The sequence below is a fragment of the Camelus bactrianus genome, chromosome 32 (genome assembly GCF_048773025.1).
Source record: "Camelus bactrianus isolate YW-2024 breed Bactrian camel chromosome 32, ASM4877302v1, whole genome shotgun sequence".
NCBI lineage: Eukaryota > Metazoa > Chordata > Mammalia > Artiodactyla > Camelidae > Camelus > Camelus bactrianus.
This window is the reverse complement of record NC_133570.1, coordinates 16,699,472-16,719,381: the sequence shown is the minus strand read 5'-3', so window position 1 is coordinate 16,719,381 and position 19,910 is coordinate 16,699,472. Positions and strand designations below refer to the sequence as shown.

The window sequence follows — 19,910 nt, the reverse complement described above, 5'->3', positions numbered from 1 at the left end:
AGGTCTGTATCCCCAGGACTCACTTCTCTCCCAGAGCTCCAGATTCTAAATATTTAACCACCTATTGGGAATTTCCACATCCTCTCTATCCCAGCCAGCCATGCTCTTCCCTTAGTCTCCTTTATCACAAAAATGAGTAAAACCATCCTCCCAGCTGCTTAAGCCAAAAAGGGAACAGTCATCACTGGTCCAGCTCTTTTGCTCATACTCCTGCCCCCACCACCCACCACATCAAATTCATCAGCCAACATTCAAAATATATCACAAACCCAGGCTCTGCTTCAGATAAGAGTGAACTAACCCCTAAGAGAACAATCCTCCTGAGAAAACAACTGTAAATTCTGGACATGCATAAAACCCAACTACACTGGCCCACGGGAGAGTGAGCAAAAGTACACAGATAATGGGGAAGGAGCATCAGACAGAAATGTACAAGATACAATCTCATATTATTCTATGTATAAAAAAAACAGGGAAATGTGGCCCTTTTGCAAGAAAACAGACCGTCAGTGAAGACCAATCCAAGATGATTCAAATGTTGGAATTATCAGACAAGGATTTTAAAGCAGTCAATATAATAATATGCAAAGATGTATAGAAATTATACATGTAAAAAGTAAAAAGATAAGAAATAGCAGCAGAAAAATAATAACTATGAAAAGAAACAAATGGAAACTTTATCTGAAGAAAAATTCAATTGCTGTACATAAAAACGACTAGAAATGCCAAAAGAAAGAGTCGATGAATTTGAAGACAGCTCCATTGAAATAATCTAATCTGAAGAACAGAAAGAAAAAATATTTGGGGAAAAACCCAAACAGGGAATCAGTGATATCTAGGATACAATGCAAAGATCAAACATACATATAACAAGAGTTCTAGAAAAAGAAGGGGAAAAGAGACTGAGGTAGAAATCATGTTTCAAAATGTCCCAAATTTTACCAGATTTGGTGAATGATATATACACTTACAGATTTAAGGACACCACAAAAGATAGTGACTAGTGAACGCCACAAAAGATAAAACACAGTATCTGAAACTACTCCACTAAAATGCAGGGAGTGTCAGAAATGAGCATGTTGGAGTCAGGGGGAAGCAAAAGACTTTTATATCTGTCTAAAAGAAATACACTTCACATTAAAAAAAAAAAGCAACACTGTTTGAAAGTAGATGGGCAAAGATGTGTCATGAAAACAATAAGCATAAGGAGACTGAAATGGCTACATTAATAAGCAGCAAAGTCATTTTCAAGACAAAAAATAGTACCAGCAATAAAGAGGGACGTTTCATATGAAAAGACAACAATCATAAATGTATATGCACCAAATAACAGAGCTTCAAAACACATGAAAAAAGTGGACAATAAAAAGTAGACAGTTTTGTAGACAAGAGTTAGAGATTTTAACACCCTTCTCTCATTAATTGAAAGAACAACTACATATACAATCAGTAAAGACATAGCTAATCTATCACATCAACCGCTTAGATCTAACTGATATTTACAGAATATGCACCTAACATCACCCCTGCTTTAAATCTCCCATGGGCTTTAGAATAAAATCTAAATTTGTTACTCTGGTCCCTAAAACCCATCCCTCTCTTCAACCTGATCTTACCTCACACCACTCTGCCTCTCTCACCCAGCACAACCACACCCCACTGGGCTTCTGCCACTTCCTCAAACCGAGGAAGTTCTTTCTCACCACATTAGGGGCTTACCCTTAGCTGTAACTTCAGCCTAAAACATTTTCCCTCTCACCCTGTGCCCATCTTCAAGAGACTAGCCTTCCTGTCATGCAAGTCTCAGTTCAAATGCTACCAATCTAATGTGGCCACCAAGTCACAATACATCACATTGACTTCTGAGTCTGTTTTGAGTCACTGCATAGCAGTTCTTGTTTCCTGATATATTTTCTGTTTACTTATTGGCTGTTTATTGTGTTTCAACAAGAACAGAAGCTCAAAGAAAGCACAGACTTTGCCCATTTTGTTCATCCAAACAATGCCTCCTGGCATTAGTGTTTGATAAATACTGGTTGAACAAGTGAAGAAAATTTTCTATAATAACTTTACCTCTGATCTTACATTTTCTGTTTTCTATGATTTGGGGGGGTTATCTTTTTACTTTTTCTCTTTCTTCTTCTTTGTCTTCTTCTTCTTTTTCTTCTTTTTTATTGAAGTACAGTCAGTTTACAATGTTGTGTCAATTTCTGGTGTACAGCATAATGTTTCAGTCATACATATACATACATAGGTTCCTCTCCATATTCTTTTTCATCCATGATTTACTTTTAAATCTAGGTGTAAAATAAATATTTTTATAAGCTGCCTCTAAATCTAACTGGAACAAGGAAGTGTATAAGCCAACACACTAAGCAGTAAGTATGTGTCAGGTGCTGCTCTGGTGTGCTGCATACACACATGACAACCCTAAGAAACAGACGCTGCTACTGCCCTAATTTTTCACAGAGGAAACCCAGGCAGAGCAAAGCAAGACTGCTTGCCCAACTTTACGCAGCTGGTAACTAGCGGAGTCCAAATCCAAACCCAGGCAGCCTGAATTTAGAGCTGGAACACCTTACCACTATGTTACAGTATATATCTAAGTGGCATTTTACACATATTTTTAACTTAGAAAAGCAGTTGTCCATCTGGGATCTGATTTAAGACTCACAATTAGCCTGTGAGGGAGCAGGAGATATGATTACTAACCTCATTTCATAGATGAGATAACGGAAGCTCAAATATGTAGTCCCCAAACGATGAGCTCAAGTACAGGATGGTGTCTCTGTTCATACTTGTAAGCTCTGGGTCTGACACGAGGCAGATGCTTCAGGGTTTGCTCAATAACCAGCCCCCTATCCCATAGCAAGTGAGAGGCGCACAGCTACACCCAGATCCTAGCTAGGCCTTCTGTCGAGGAGTCAAACAGTGGTAAAAATACTGATCACACACACATGTAAGTAGCAAACATACAGTAAGTATTCCATGGATATTACAGACAATAGTGTAAGAACCAGAGAAATAAGCAATCAAGTAAGACTGGGGTAGCTATCAGACCGACTTTATTGGAGAATATAGAAATCAAGGTAGCTGTTCGACGAAGCTAGGATTTCCACAAGCTGAGAAGGGGAAACAGTAGCCCGGGCTGGGGAAAGGATATAAATAAAGTAATAAAAAGAATGTGCTTGGTGGGTGCAGGGAATGTTGTTTGGCGGACGCTCTACATAAGAAGGCAGGAAAAGGTAAAGAGGCAGAGGCAGGCAATCATTAATGCAGAGACACGTGAATGTCAGGAAAAGCAATTAGGACATCAGACCACAGGAAATGGGTAACCACGAAGAGCCTGGGGACACAGAAAAATGGAAATACAAAAATACTCATTTCAAGATCTCTTAAAAATAGAGTTTTCTAGGGGCTCAGGATCATAAAAGCATATATTAAAGAAGCCACTAGACTGATGAAAGCCAGGAGTCAGAAGAATTACCGATAACTCCAATATTAGAGGATGTACTGACTTAGAGAACAGTATTTGAAGCCCCAAGGTGGATGGTATCGTCAAGAACACAGAGCAAGCCACTGAGAAGCTCTGAAGAGTTATCCTCCAAGGGGATAATCTAACAGGCCAGATCCATCACACCAGGCTGGGAGAGAGGTGAGAAGAGTCGGGAGCAAGCCAACAAAGAGGAATGCCAGTGTTGGAAGTTCAAATGGAAACACGTCAGCGGTAGTTGCCGCCATATTGGCAAGAAGTGCTCAAGGAATAACCAAGTATGTTGCCATCTGTTTCATCTGCTCAAGGCGATTTCTCTGTATTTGACAAAGCAGCGGAGTACATGCTGAAACTGGAGAGGTGAAACTTTTGAGAACACAGGGAAGAAAAAAATGTTTGACAGATCAAGCTGTGATTCTCATCCAGATACAATGCCTGATTCAGACCGAAATAAATAAGTTACTTCATGCTGAGTCAAATCTTCTTTGGTTACTTTTTTCCACATGATGCTAAATGTACATCATCATTTGATCACTCTTCTTGGAAATACATTAATATAATAAGAAATGTAGAAAAACATCAAGCTTTCATGTATATCAATAAATCAGGAAAAAAAGGAGTATCTCTCCAATTTTCAAATTTGTTCAAAGATTACTAATATTAGCCCTAATAATGCTATGTTTTCTTTGGACCATTTAAAATGCTTTGGGATAAAGATACATCATGCAAATAATGCTAGCATATGCCATTTTTAAAATGTATTTTAATTAAAATGGTTTCTAATTTCTATTTTAATTTCCTCTTTGACCCATAAATCATTTAGAGGTTATCTGTTTGCAGGCAGCTAAGGACTCCTTGTTAATGCTGTTATTAAATTTGAGTTTAAGTCTACTGTGCTCAGAGAACATGCTCTGAACAATTTCCATCTTGAAATTTGGAGACGTTTTCTTTAGGGTCCAGCACATGATCTATTTGGGTAAATGTTCCATACGGACTTTAAAGAATGCAAATTCTATTTTTGCTGGGTGCAGCATTCTGTACGGCAATTAGGTCAAAGTTGTTCATCACTTTATCAAGATCTTCTGTATCCTTACTAATTCTTTGTCTCTTTGTTCTTCAGGTTCTTGAAGTATGTGTGTGTCCCACTAGGGTTGTAGAATTATTTCATTTTGGAATTCCTGCCAATTTCTGCTGTATATATTTTGAAGTTATGTTATTTGTAACATACAGATTCAAGGTGGTGATACTGAGTCCTCTATCATTATGAAATCATCTCTCTTTATCTCAACGTAGCATTACCATGTACTTTGGTATTAGCGTAGCTAAACCAGCTTTGCTTCTGTTAGTGTATATATTGTTTATCTTCTTCCATCCTTCTGTTTAAAGCATGTCACTTGTTTAAAAATTGCGAATCACTATATTGTACATTTGTAACATATAATACTGTACAGAAACTCTATTTTAATAAAAAATAAAATATTTTTAAATAAATAAATAAATAAAGTATGTCACTTGTAAGCAGTGTATAATAGGGTTTCAGTTATTTATCCAGTCTGACAAACTCAGTCTTTCACTTGAAGTATTTAGTCCATTTACATGAAATGTAATTACTTATATAAATATATAATTACTTATGTAAATACCACATTGCTCCTTGCTTTCAACTTGACTTCCTATTTTATGCCCACATTTTATTCTCTTTTTTTGGATTGATACAATGTTTTATTCCATATTCTCCCTCTTTTAACCTATTATATATACATTTTATTAATTTAAAAGTTACCTTAGAGATTACAATACACATCCCTTACAAGCCAACACAAATTATTACTTTTACTATTCCAAACAATCCTAGAACTTTAAAATATTTTAACTTCACTAACCCCTCTCCTGTGTTCTGTGCTGAGATATTTTAGTTTTACATCCATTTTAAACTCTAAAAACACATTATAGTTTTGTATGGTCAACATTCTTATGTTTTGCATACGTATTTACCCTTTATGATGTCTTTTTTTCCTTCCTACATTTCCATCTGGGGTAAGTTCCCTTCTGCTTAAAGTATCTCCCTTCAGTAGTCACTGTAATGCAGTTCCACTACAGAAAAATTCCCTCAGCTTTTGTCTGAAAATATCTTTATTTAACCTTCATTTTTGAAGGAAGTTTTTGCTGGGAAAAGAATTCTAGGTTGGCTTTTTTTTTTTTCTTTCAATTACTCTTAAGATGGCCATTTCATTCTGTCTTTCTTTTTTCTTAATCATTTATTTTAAAATGTCACAGTCATGTTGGTAATATTATTGCCCCTTTAAAAGTAAGGTGTCTTTTTCCAACATCTAGTTGCTTTTAAAATTGTTTCTTTGTCATCCGGTTTCTACAGTCCTTTATTGATGTGCAAAGATATGTTTCCTTTGTACTCATCCTGCTTGGGATGTTGTAAGATTTTTTTGAATCTGCAAGCTGCTGTCTTTCATCATTTTATAAAATTCTTACTATTATATCCTCAAATATTGCTTCTGTCCCGTTCTCTCTCTTCTCTTTCTGGGACTCCAATTCTATACGTTTTAGACCTCTTAACCATATCTCACATGTCTCTAATGCCCTTATTTCTTTTTAATATTCTTTTTTCTCTGTAATTCAGTTTGAGATTATCTACTGACCTGCCTCCCTGTTTATCAATCCTGTCTCGCATTGTGATAATCTGCTATTGGTTCTAGCCATTAGGTTCTAATTTAAAATACTGTACTTTATGTTCTAGAATATCTATTTGGTTTTCCACAATAAATCCAAATTCTGGTAAAACTCTCCATTCCTCCATCTAATTATTTTGTCCATCTTTTCCTCTATCATCCTGAACATGTTATTTATAGTTATTTTTAAGTATTTGTCAGCTAACTCTAATATCTGATTCATCTGTGGGTCTGCTTCGATTGCCTTGTTTATAAGTCGTATGATCTTGCTTCTTGGGTCTCAAATCATTTTTTACTACATGATGAACACTGTAGAGTCTCTATATATTGTTATTTTCTGCCTGCAAAAGAGACAGAGGGCTCCCCCTGCTCTCTGCTACACAGGTGGAGGGGAGTTCATCACTCAACAGGGGGCTGAGCTGGGCTAGTCTGGGTTGCCGTTTCTGTAGGGCTCAGTTTGCCTCTGGTTTGCCCCTGTTCCTAAGGCCTGGCTCTCCATGGAGTCCAATGAGAGATCTTTGTCTCCGCAGTACTGGATTCAGTTCTGCCCTTAAGATGTTTTCAGAATAGTTCTTTGGCCCTCGTCCCATTCAGCTTCAAAACTTGGCACGTGTCTTGAGAAGGAGACTAAATCAACTTTAATTTGTTTAATGTGTTCTTCACTCCAGACTCAGAAACCTCTTCTGGTTTTTCTATCCCCCAGGAACAGCGCTCTGTAGGGGCCAAACCTGGATTCTCACCTGCCCACTCTGCCTGGAATCAACAGCTGCCCCAGTCCTTACTGATCTTCAGTATCAACAGACCCCTCCCTAGGGGTTTCATCTCTTGTCTGTTCCGTTTTCAGACTCCTGCTACAGTAGGTCTATATTTCAATATCATTTAATACCATAAGGCTGGGTGAGATTTCAATGTGTCTTCCAGAAGCTTTCAGCCTGTCTCTTCAGATTCCCCTCCAAATGGCTTGATGGGAAAACCAGCTGTGTGTTTGAGGCCTCCCTCTCCCACCAAGTCTCCAATGTGTCACTCCAGCAACGTGTGCCCATAAAACTTTGCTAGTTTCCCCTTCACCCAGTAGCAGCCCTCTGCCTCAGCTTATGTCACCAGCATCCACAAGCTTCTGCAGAAAATGAACTGGCTGGTAATGCTCAGTGCATCTCTGAATTACTCTCCTTCCTCTGAAATGTCATCCCTATTCCTCACCAACTCCAGAACACTACAGAGCCTTAAAAACATGATTTTCATAGTTGTTGTCAGCATCTCTAATAAATTACATATTATATCTTGAACTACTAATTACTTTCAATAAATTTGTAAATATTTGTAAGATATTTAGTAGTCTTAATATTTCCCAAAGTACAGTTTAACCATGTTTTTGAAATAAAAGCATTGATAAAACAGTTACTTCTGGGGGGAGGGTATATAGCTCAGTGGTAGAGTGCATGCTTAGTATGTACAAGGTCCTGGGTCCAATTCCCAGCATCTCCATTAAAAAATATATCAACAAATAAAATCCAGTTACCTCCCCCACAAAAAAACCCAAACAAACAAGAAAAACAAAACAAACAAAACAGCTAAAATTAAAAAACCCAGTTACTTCTTACCTCTTCATAAAACTTCACCTGAGGTACAGCTTCATTAATTTCATTCAAACAAAAATCTTTAAATAGCAAGAAACCTGAAGAGAAAGAATAAAAATTTCAGGGTGGGTAATAAGGGGAAATTTTATCCACAGAGTGTTTTTAAATTAATGTGTTTCAACCTCTTCCTCCCCTACCTTAAAATCTAAAAAACAAAACAAAACAAAACAAAACAAACCTGAAGAGGCTACTTAATGCTGAAGAGGAAATAATCCAGGTAAAGTAAGCAGTATCACAAGCCTGGCTCCTCGCACTGGGGCTCCTTCTCTACTGACAGCCTCCCCTGCCGCTTTCAAAAGTGCACAATTAACAGTGCTCGTGGTCACCACCATTTAGTGGCACTGGTCACTATAGCGAACAGAAGATTAACCAAAGAAATCAGAGCTACAGGTAGTACAGAAGGACTGGTAAGAGTCACCATGGAGCTAATAAATACTGTGCCCATAGAAACGGAACTAAACTCCTTTAAAAAAAACAAGAAACAAAAACAAAAAAAAACAGGACTTTCCTAACCTTTCCAGCTTTTTCTCCCACCACTTATTACCTGAAGGTCCCCCCCCCCAAGTCTCCACCAAACACCTCATGCCAGAGCAGATCACCCATTCCCAGATCACTCTTTTCTCCTTCACAACTCCAGGCTCCATCTTTAAGCAACCAGTATCTCATGCCTGGGGTACCACCCCCACTGCACAGTGCGAGGTACGCGGTGGGAGGCCAATAAATATTTGTTGAAGGAATGTTTGTCTGCGTGGCCCTTCCACCAGGCCTCTGCCGAAGTACCTAGCACACCCTAGCTAATGATCTGATTTACAAGTCTCCCAACCCAGTACCAAACCCAGGGCCCAGCTTAATGTCTCACACCTAGTCAAGCCTCCATGAATGAGTGACATTGAACAGGACAAGCTGATACCAGACTAAGAGCAGAGGTACTGGAAGATTATTAAAACTCAAAAACAATTAAAAGGTCAAAACAGTTCAAGGACTGTAAGAAGAAACCAAAGTCACAGGGAAAAAGAAATTGAAGACCCTCCCCACAAAAGGCTACACTCTTAAGAGAAGGTAGACCAGCCCTCCCCAGGTAGGACGGAGCTCATGGAAGAGGCTTTGACAAGATTGTAATTCGAGTTAACAGAAGAATCATGTAACTTGAGGTTGTTACTGCTCCATAAATTCCCTGCCATGGTTCCAGGAACATGACCTTTGAAAATGGTCAATGTTTGTTCACTAGAACTAGAAGAAAAGAACTTGGGTCACGTGGTTACATAGGTGAGGCCACACTAACAAGGGTTGGCTGCAGACCTCCAGCAGGAGCACGGCCATGCTCATCAAGGAACTGCCGTGAGGCCGATGTAGGAAGAAGAAGGGAGTTCAAGATGCAGACAAGGAAGAAGTGAAGATGTGAATCCCCACCTATTTGCATATTACTCTTTTTATTTTAAGTAAAAGTAAGGTTGCCTTTTTGTTCTCATTCATTTTAAAGTAATTTTGAATTTCTCTTGTCATTTCTTCTGTGCCTGGTGAGTCTTTCAGAAACGTGTAGTTTCATTTCCAGTTTTTTTTTTCCAGATATTTGTTAGATACTGACTTCTACTGAATTCTGTTGTGGTCAGAGAACATATTCAGGAGGATTCCAATGCTTTTAAATTTACTGACACTTGGTTTTGGCCCCACATTTGGTCCATCTAGGTGAATGTCTCAGGGGTACTTGGGAAAAAAATACATAGGATGGAGTGTTTCATTAAACACAGTAAAAAGGCAATTAAGCCAAGTTAATTGATACGGTTGTCCAGGTCCTCTTAATCCTTCCTGAATGTCTGTCAACTTACTCTATCCTTTGCCGAGGGAAGGCTGTTGAAATGTCCATTTGTAAACTGGAGGGGAGGGGAAAGAAAGAAGGAGGAGGATGGAGAAAGGGAGCTGAATGAATAAACATCCAGCTTAATATGTTTTTACCTACTTCTTTAATGCAATTTCCATCATCAGTGTGTAAGATAAGCCAAATAATTATTTTAACATCATATCGAGAGGGAAAAAAAAAAACACAGGATTTTCCTCATGTCTCTATATAAACTGAAGCATTATTTTCTATCACAGGAGCTGTTAAAATGCAGCAGCAAGAAGAAAGATATTTTGCCTTTTGGATAAATCCTAGATCATTGTGTTCCAGGCTGAAAGCAATTTACCTTCGCTGGGCTTAAATTACATAAAAAAAACAAATGAAGCATTACTCAGATTAGAACAAAAGCTAAAGGGCAAAAATAAGGAAATAATTTGCCTCACAAGTTTACTTCATAGGGGCAATTTCTCCAGATTTCAAAGAATAAAAAATAGTGACCCAACACCTGCTTAACTAGATAGCTGTGGAATGTGTTTACCGTGTTTCTGTATGTGAACCACTTCAAACTGCCTGAATACTGATTAACTTTCAAATGCATATAACACCCAGGAAAGGCCAACTATCCCAATATGCCACCAAAATATTTTGCAAAAATTAGTAAGAAGAACTGTATTGCCTTTTATAAAATATCAATGAGAACTCTTTATAACATATAAATATACATTTTATGTTATTTTTTATAAAATACCAATTAAGAAGTTTTGAAAGCATTAAATATAAGTGATTTCTGTAAGAAACTGATACTTAACCTCCTAAAAAATTAAAAGGAGGGAAAGAGAAATATGAAAATAACTTGTAAGAAATAATACTGTCCTAGGTTTTATGAAGGCGATTCAAACACTGGGAAGGAGGACAGACTGCATAACTGCTAAAAGCTCCTACCAATATTTGCTGATTTGACAAAGCACTTACTGAGTGTCTTCTAAGAGCCACTGTGCTATACGTTGGGGATGCAATGGTGAAGACAGAGTTTTTCCCATAAAAGGCTTACGGGCTGGTGTAAGAAGTAGACAATAAAGTAGTAAACAAATGAAACAACTGTAATTTATGGTAAATGGTGTAAAGGAATTAAACGTGATGCTGAGCTCAATGTTAAAATAGAATGTCAATAAGACCTCTCTGAGCTGTGGGATGAACAAAATACAAAGCACTTTAGATTAGAAAAGACCAGAATGCCTAATCTCACACCTTCTATTCATTAGTGTATTAGAGGTCTTAGCCAGTGCTATAAGAAAAGAAAAGGAAATAAAAGTTATTCAAATTGGAAAGGAAGAATTAAAACTAATCCTATTCATAAACAACCTGGTTAACTATATGGCAAATCCTATCTACAAAGTAACTACTAACATATGTAAGAATTTAGCAAAGCCCTAAAATACAAGGTCACTAGATAAGAATCAATGACAGATACGCTCACATCACACAATTCTGAAATGATTTTGAAACAAGTCCATTTGCAATAACATCACAAAACAATCAATACTTAGGAATAAATAAATAAGAGATCTGCAAGGCTACTGTGTGGAAAACCACAAAATACTACTGAGAGATATTAAAGAAGATCTAAATAAGTAGAAAGATATAGTCAGTTCATGGATTGGAAGACTCAGTATTGCTTAAATGTTAATCCTCTCCAAATTGATCTATAGAGTCAATGCAATCCCAGTCATAATCCCCATAGGTTTTTTAAAGAAACTGACAAGCTGATTATAAAATGTATATGGAAATGCAAAACAACAACAATAACAACAACAACTCTAGAATCCCCAAAACATCTTGAGAAAGAAGCAAAAAGTTCAAGGACTTACATTGCTTAATTTCAAGACTCAGCATACAGACGTGGTAATCAACACAGTGTGCTACTGGCATAATGAATCAATGGAACAGAATAGAGGATGCAGAAATACACTCACACTTACACGTGGTAAACTTACTTCCCACAAAGATGCCAAAACAATTTATTGGGAAAAGAAAGTCTTTTTCAACAAATGGTGCTAGAAACACTTATATCCAAGTGGGGAAAAGGAAGGAAGGTAGGAAGGCAGGCAGGCAGGCAGGAATAAGGAAGACAATCCTTACCTCACAACTTTCAAATAATTACAACTGATCATAGAACTAAATGTAAAAGCTAAAATTATAAAGCTTCTGGAAAACGTGTAAACTATCTTTACAGGAAATATTTATGCAGAAGTTTTCTTAGGCAGGATACAGAAAGAAATGATAAACTATCAAAATTTAGAACTTAACGCTCATTAAAAGACACATTAAGAAAAGCCACAGACTGAGATAAAATATTACAAAACTTAAATCAGAAAAGGGCCTATATCCAGTTTATGTATACATTAAAAAAAAAAACCAAACTCTTACAATTCAATTTTTAAAAGGAAACAACCCAATAAAAGAACAGGCAAAGAATATGAACTCTTCAGAAAGAAAGAGAGATGAATTGCCAACAACACGGTTCATGGGTGTGTCATCACGCAAAAAGAAATTAAATCTTTGAGATATCACTTCACAACCACTAGAATGGCAGTTAAGAAGACTGACAATATCAAATTTCGGCAACCAGAAGTCTCATTTGCTGAAAAGCATATACAATGTTTTAGACTCCTCGTGCCTCTGGATCACAGGCAGAGAAGGGAGTTACTGTGCTGGCTGGGACTACGGATCCTGATTACCAAGGGAAACTGGGCTGTGATTCCACAGCGGAGGGAAGGGGAAGGAGGGAGAGCTCTTCCTTATCACCAGATGCCACCCAAAAACTACAAAAAGGAATGATGGAGTCAGAATTAGGTACCAAAACTAGTGGACAAAAGGTTTGATGAGGAACAGAATATTTACATAGACTCAAAAGCAATTTCCCACAAATTGCTTATTACTCGCAAAGGGAAAGCAAAGACAAGCCACAGATTTGGAGGAAATACTTGCAAAATACCTATCTGATAGAGAGCTTGCATCCAAAGTATATAAAGAACTCTCAAAGTCAATAACGCGAACGTAAACAACCCACTATTTTCACAAGTTGAGCAGAAGAGTTGAATACTTTCACTGAAGATGATAAATAAATGTCAAGTAAGCCCATGAAAAGGTGTCCAACATCATTACTCGTTAGGAAAATGCAAATTAAAACCACGAGGTATCACTCTATACCTCTTAGAAAAGAAAAACAAAAAAAAGACAATACCATTGCTGGTATTGCTAGTGAGGAGAGGATGTGGTGTCACTGGAATTCATAGGCTGCTGTAGGAAGGCCACCTGCCCAGCCTCTCTGCAAAACGTTTCCTTAAAGTTAAATATCCATTTGCTATTCAACCAAACAATCCTACACTTAGGTGTTTACCCAAGAGGAATGAAAATGTATGTTACGCTCACACAAAATTCTGAACACAAATATTTATGGTAGCTTTATATATAATATTGAAAAACTGGGTATAACCCAAATGTTCATCAATGGATGACTGGATAATCTGTGATTTATCCATACAATGGGACACTACTCAGCAAGACAAAGGAATGAACTACTGATACACACACCCTAAGTGACTCTCCAATGCACCGTGCTAGTGACAGAAATCAGACCTGAAGGCTCCATAATCCATGAGTCCACTTAGGTGTCATTCTGGGAAAGGAGAAACCACAGGCACAGATCCGTGGCTGCCGGGGGCTGGGCTGGGCTGGGCTGTGGGGAGACTATAAGGACACTAGGACATTGGGAAGCTGATGAACTATTCTGTATCTTGACTTTGGTCGCAGTTACACAACTTTGTGCATTTTTTCGAAACTCATAGCATTGTACATTCTAGATGGTGAGTTTTACTTTACTTAAATTATACCTCAATAAACCTGACTCCTCTTGCTGCCTGCCCACCCCTGCCAAAAAAAAAAAAAAAAAAAGACCGGTACTAAAGAAGAAAGAAAAATAAGATTGGGTACATACAGTTGAACCAGGAACAAAGCTCAGATGTCCCCAAATAGTGGCTTTAAGTGGATCACAAACTCGGATCTAAAATTTCTGGGAGCTAATGCCTGATAACTCACATGGTTCTCAATGTCTACAGGATGCTTTCAATAAAGCACAAGTTTGTATGAAAGATAAAATCATTCACACACAGAGGCATGGGACTCAACTAAATAATTACAAAGGTTCTGGGTAATGCAGAGGTCAGAAGCAATGACTCTGATACATCCAGGATACACAATACTCTTTACAAGTGAAAATAAAGGAAATCTTAAATGGTAACCAGAAAAGTAAATTCATAAAGGGGAAAAAAAGCATACAGATATAAAAGCCAAAAACTCCTATAGGGTACCATGCCCTCCTAGATGAATATTACTAACCTAAATTCCCAGTGAATAATTCTCTCTTTCATTTCTTCCAACTCCCAGCAGGAATGAACAGATATAAATCAAAATGAATATTTAGTTAATTACATTTACCTATTTCATACAAACCATAAACATATTTTTATTTGACTCTATCAAATTAGAACCTTCACTTCCTGACTTAAAACCTTACAGGAGAAAATTATAAACAAAATGTAATTGAGGAATGTTGTAAATAGTTAGGTCTTCTAAACATCCAAATTATCCGTGCCACCCCCAATTTAAATTCAGCACATACATGTTCAATAAAATATTCTTAGATTAATTAATGAGATCACTCGTTTAGATAAAGAAGAGAATTGGAGCCCTGAATATTAACAGTCTAGTAGACAAAAGCACAAATGGTATTGAATGTGGCCAAAGAAAAATTCACAGAATGTTCCAAGCAACTGGCTCTTAACTCAAAAGGGAACAAAGGAAATTGGGACTGGGAGGAGAATGTGAAAGGATAGTGGCAAGAAAAGTCTGTCTAAACCCTTGAAATAGCTGGATTACTTTCAGCCTCAAAACATGATGAAATGATAGAAAAGAAAAAAATTTCTGGCTAGGCCACCATGCCAATACTCTGTTCAGACTGTAGTCAGTTTTTTCATTTATTACAGTTAATTGCACATCTAATAGTTAAATAAATAAACTGACAATTAAAATAAGGTAAAATTTAAAATAACTTAGGACAGAAATATTATTCCAACAATCCACCTGATCTATATTTCCCAAAGACATCTCAAAGAATGGTGATTGAAACTGGCAGTATGGAAATTAGGGTACAAGCATACATCACAGAATAAACATTACCAGAACAAAATCGGGGGGTGGGGGTAGGGAGGGTGTGAAACACCCTGAGGGTAACCATAATTTTAACAAGGGAAAAACAGAATGAGACAATCAATTACACGTATGTGTTCACTTTGTGATAACTCATGAGGTTATGCACTTAGGATTTGAGCATGTCGCTATACATACCTTCTAAAAAGGGTTTATTTAAAACAAAAGAGAAACAACCAATACGTATTTGTGTCATGATACTATAAGTGTAAAATGAAGCAGTTCTCCGAGCAACTGTAATCTGATAGGAGGTACTGACAGACATACATAAAATACTTAATTGCATTGCATTAGTTAAGTGCCAAATGCTCCACTGCTCAAGGAATCCTGCTGGCACTCCATCTCTCAGGTACCTGGCCCCAGATGGGTGATCGACACATCCATCTCTGGTTCCTTGTCATGTCCCTGGCGTTCAAAGACAACACCTCTAGCATCTCCCATTAAACAGGACGCTGGCCTTTGGAACAGACAGCGGCATTGTGTTAAGAAAGGATGCACCTCTTCCAACGTCATGAAATAGCTGTTGACTCGTGCGCTCTAAGCAGGAAATAGCCGGCTCTTATGTGTTTTTCTCTCTAATCCCCAGCAAGACGGTTTGGACTTAATCAGCTCAATTAATATTTGATAAAGTTACTAAGGGAAGATCGTCACGGCTCGTGCTGGAGTCGCTGATGGTTTTAGGAAGAAGTGGAGTACAGGCTGGGCGTGGAGAGATTCATGCAGGACATTTCCGTGGAGATAAGGAGGGAATGAGACTTTGAACCTGGACAGAGCAAGTTCCTACGGGGAGGAGGTGGAAGGGATGCGGAGGCTGAACGCGCTGGCAGGGCTGGGCTCCATCTAGCAGGCTAAGGGATGCATTTGAAAGAACACTGGTGCTCAGGGTTGACCAGTTACACAACGCTGAGTGTGCGCTGAAAGCTTCGGATGCCAGCAAGCCTGCTGGGGAATTGCTTTGCATTTAAGTGGGCGAGTGTTTCATAGAAACACTTAAAACTCAGCTCTCAGAGCCTGGTCTGAGGACTTCGGAGCTGGGACTCTTTCTACAACAAGCCCTGGGCAAAGCTGAATCCTGAGTCCTTCCTCGGCCTCACCTGCCACCATGTCTGTCCCCAGATGACCCTTTTGTCCGCATCCCAATCCCGCAGCCAAACTGCAACAGGTACTAAGCATCGACCCCTCTGTACTAACGGTGCTGCACACTGCCTCCCCCGTGAACATCTCTATCAGGATGTCAAGATGTTAGCAAAAGCCTCCGAGGCTCAAACAGGCAGACCTTTGAGAGTGGAACGCCAGGTGGTGACGCCGCCACTGCCCACCCTCTGAGGCAGGAAGGCCCGGAGCCCACTGCTGCAGCCCCTCAGGGACTCCTGGATGCAGCTGCTTTTCATAGCGGAACGTGAAATTTAATGAATATGAGATGACTTCTTACCAGACCAAGGTGGTTTCTGTGATTATTAAGTCCAAATTCATTTTAACTTATAGCCAGCTGACTCTAATAATTTGTTAATTAAATGACAACCATTTTTTTTTCTTGAATGCAAAGGTAAGAGTTTTCTTTTCTTCTTTTTTTTAACTGAAGTATAGTCAGTTTATGTCATGTCAATTTCTGGTATAAAGCATAATGTTTCAGTCATCCATACACATACATATATTCCTTTTCATATTCTTTTTCATTATAGGTTCCTACAAGATATTGACTACAGTTGCCTGTGCTATACAGAAGAAACGTTGTTTATCTTTTTTATATTTAGTAGTATCTACAAATCTCGAACTCCCAATTTATCCCTTCCTAACCTCTTCTCCCACCAGTAACCGTAAGTTTGTCCTCTATGTCTGTGAGTCTGTTTCCGAACGTTAAAGTATTTTTTAAAGTTACATGGCTAAGTTTAATTCTTGTTATTTCGTACTCTTGGAGCTTTATACGTTCTCCGAGGAGTGGGGATGTGGCCGTGGGAAGAGGGGGCTGGCTTTATCAGTGAAGGCTCCTCCTATTCTGTGTGCATGGCGGGGACAATTATCCAGCTGCTCTTCCATGACCGTCTACTCAACACAGCCGCCCAGCTGAGCCCCTATTTCTGTGGATGCTCGGGCTAACACCCGTCCCAGCAGTGCACAGATGCCCGCGAGGGCCACAGCAAAGTTGATGGACGGGACCCCGTGTGTATAATCGATGGACCATTACTTCACCCCTGGAATGCTGTCATCACACTGAGAAAATATTCACACAGTCTACAGATAGACTCTTACTCTATACACAAAATGACATACAGATAAGAGTTTCATAGTACTGGCAGTGGAAAGGACTTCATGCTAAAACAAAAAGACAATCAAAAGAAAAGTCAGTTCCTCTGATGTGTAAAATACTGAACCATACACTTCAGAGTCACAAAGGAGGCAACAGAATCAGAGGTTATCTTCGGTCTCAAGGAATTTAGACTCCAGTTAGAGAAACAGCATGGAAGGGGCACCTGGAAATACCACATATGCCACAGGAAGTGCCAAATAAAGGGCACGTAAGTGGAGCAGGAACATCAGAGAACAGACAGTTCGTGGTTAAGCTAATCCTTGAATGGCTGGATCTTTGAGAAGAGCACAGGCCAGAAGGGGGGACCCCCAGAGGGAGGCAGCGTGGACGCAGGTGTACGTGCTGGAAGAAAAAGACAAAGGAAGAAAGAAAAGACTGAGGCCCATTTGGGTGACTTGAACGGCAATCACGAGCGGACTTCATCATGCAGTGGAGGCCTGGGACAGGTTTAGAGCACGAATCTGACATGATGTTTTCAGATTCCCTCGTCGCAGAGAGAAGAGGGACAGGAGAATTAAAGTCAGAATCGGAGAGCCAGTCCTAAAAAATGTGAGTAAGCGTGTAATCCACATCGTAGGACCCAGGGTCCAGACTGCGGTGTGATCGCAGGCATACAGCAGATGGTGGCGGTGGGGGGGGGGGGTGACAGGGCATGTGTGACAAGGAGGGTTTGGGGCCCTGGGTGGCACGGAGGACGGCAGCATCATTAACATCAATAGGAAGGAGGGAAAGGGGTGTGTGTATTTTGGTTTCTGAGTTCGGGGTTTTCCGGTGAAGGGAGGAGGTGATTAGGAAGGTCCTGGATTGGTCCCAGCGGGGGCCGGGGTGACACATGACGCCAGATGTGGTCTCTACACAGACGAGCCACAAGACTAACAAGCCAGCTCACTAAGGCCAGAGGCAAAGCAATGGATCGGGTGCCCGGCGACCTGGGGGAGCAGACGGGACAGGCAGGGACACACGAGCCAAAGGCCAAGAGCCTCACACAGCCTTGCAGGGCTGGGAATTAAACAGAAGATGCCCAACTCCATCACATCCGCTGGCCACTCTGTCTCTTCACTTCCCGTACGTTGACTAGTTCCTTTCCTTTCCTGGTTTTGAATATTTAAGGAAATACATTTTATAGGATGTATTGGCTCCCCTAAATTATAGAAACAATGCTATACTATTGCCCCCAAAATGGCCTTTAAGTTCTCCTTCAGCCTTCTTTTCTCCCGTCCCCCACATTCACTAGCCAACCTGGCAGGTTCTAGGATAAACTCCACTGCTGCACCCCCTCCTTGCATCCCCACTGCCCTCGTCTGACCTAAAACGCTACTGTCGACTTCCTGGATGGCGGCGGCAGCTTCCAGTTCATCTTCCTGCTCCCGCTCTCCCACTTTTGACTCAGATAAATCACTCCCCGTAAAGAGGCTGGAATGACCTTAAAACAAATCAGACTGTGGTCGAAAACGATCAGAGCTTCCCATTACATGCACAGTAAAGCCGTGTCCCCGGCCCACCTCCCTGCCCACCTCGGCCTCTGGCTGTTTCTGGAGCACGCTGCGCCCCCGCTGATGGCCACGCTGCTCCCTCTGCCGAGAATGCTCTTCCAGCTGATCTCAAAACCAACCGCTTCCTCAAACCACTTCCTCCAAGAAACATTCCCGAAATAACTAATTTCAGCAACCGCCTAGGCAGTCTCTTTCTCGTCACCTGCCTTCTTTTCCCACTTAGACCAGACTCACATTCACGACCCCGATGTCAGCGGGTCCCCGGACCTCACCCATGGTTAGCACGCCCTGGACTCTGGCTCCTCTTGTATGCTAACAAGCTTTATGGTTTTCATCAACTCCTTGTGCTAATGTTCCTTAGTTTCCTGATCAATAAAAACAAAGGGACTGGGATCCGGAAAATCACATATTTCACTGAAGCTTCACGTTCTTCGGTTTCACGAATTAAACTGGGGTCGGTTTTGATTTCACCCTTTTTCGCTGTTGCCCTTACTGCTGTTTTGATGGCTGGAGATGTGGGGGAAAAAAGAGATAAAGAAAAAAAGGGGGTAAAGGAAGAAAAGTGGGAGGGTAAGGAGGAAGAGAGGATGGGGAGAGGCCGAGGGCTTTTACGGAACCACTTCTTGTGGGAAATGAATAGGACTGCTTCGCCCCGGCAACAGGTAGCTATTCCAGGAAGCCGCTAACCACCGCGAGCACGGAAGCTCCAGCGCTTGTTAACCTGAGCTCTACTGCTGTCCCCTAAGATGTTTGTCTACATCATCAGCTCAGGACAGTGAGCAAGAGCCTGCGTTCTGGAGAACAGCAGACCCCCAAGTCTGTAAGGGCAATTCCAGCTCAGCCATCACTGTTTAAAGACGCCGGGCAAGTGGCTTCACCTCTGAGTGTGGTCCTCTCACCTATAAAATGGGGCTCACACTGACCTCGGCATGGGCTCATTTTGAAGACTAAATGAGATCAGCATGTGTAACCCGAGCACTGAAGGGCTTGAGAACAGGCTGGTGTCACCCCTACAGTACCGACACTGTCTTGTGCATCTGAGGTTCACGTGTGCTGACTCATCACCAGCGTCTGTGCATCACTGTGTGAAGTTATAACAATGGTGCTTTGTGCCGAGAGTTTTACAGATAGTCCCAATTTCATATATTTAACCCATTTTCCTGCAAGGAACCAAACACTTAATTCCAAAA

The 19,910-nt window shown here is 40.1% G+C and overlaps 1 protein-coding gene across 2 annotated transcripts in view; it reads right to left on the bottom strand.

Moving 5' to 3' along the window:
- GRK3 (G protein-coupled receptor kinase 3) overlaps nt 1-19,910 on the bottom strand; it is a 117,063-nt gene that overhangs the window by 60,997 nt on the left and 36,156 nt on the right. For both annotated transcript variants that reach the window (XM_074356767.1, XM_074356768.1), the window contains exon 3: nt 7,779-7,852. In XM_074356767.1, coding sequence (XP_074212868.1) covers nt 7,779-7,852 — 74 coding nt within the window. The remainder of the gene's footprint in view (nt 1-7,778; nt 7,853-19,910) is intronic.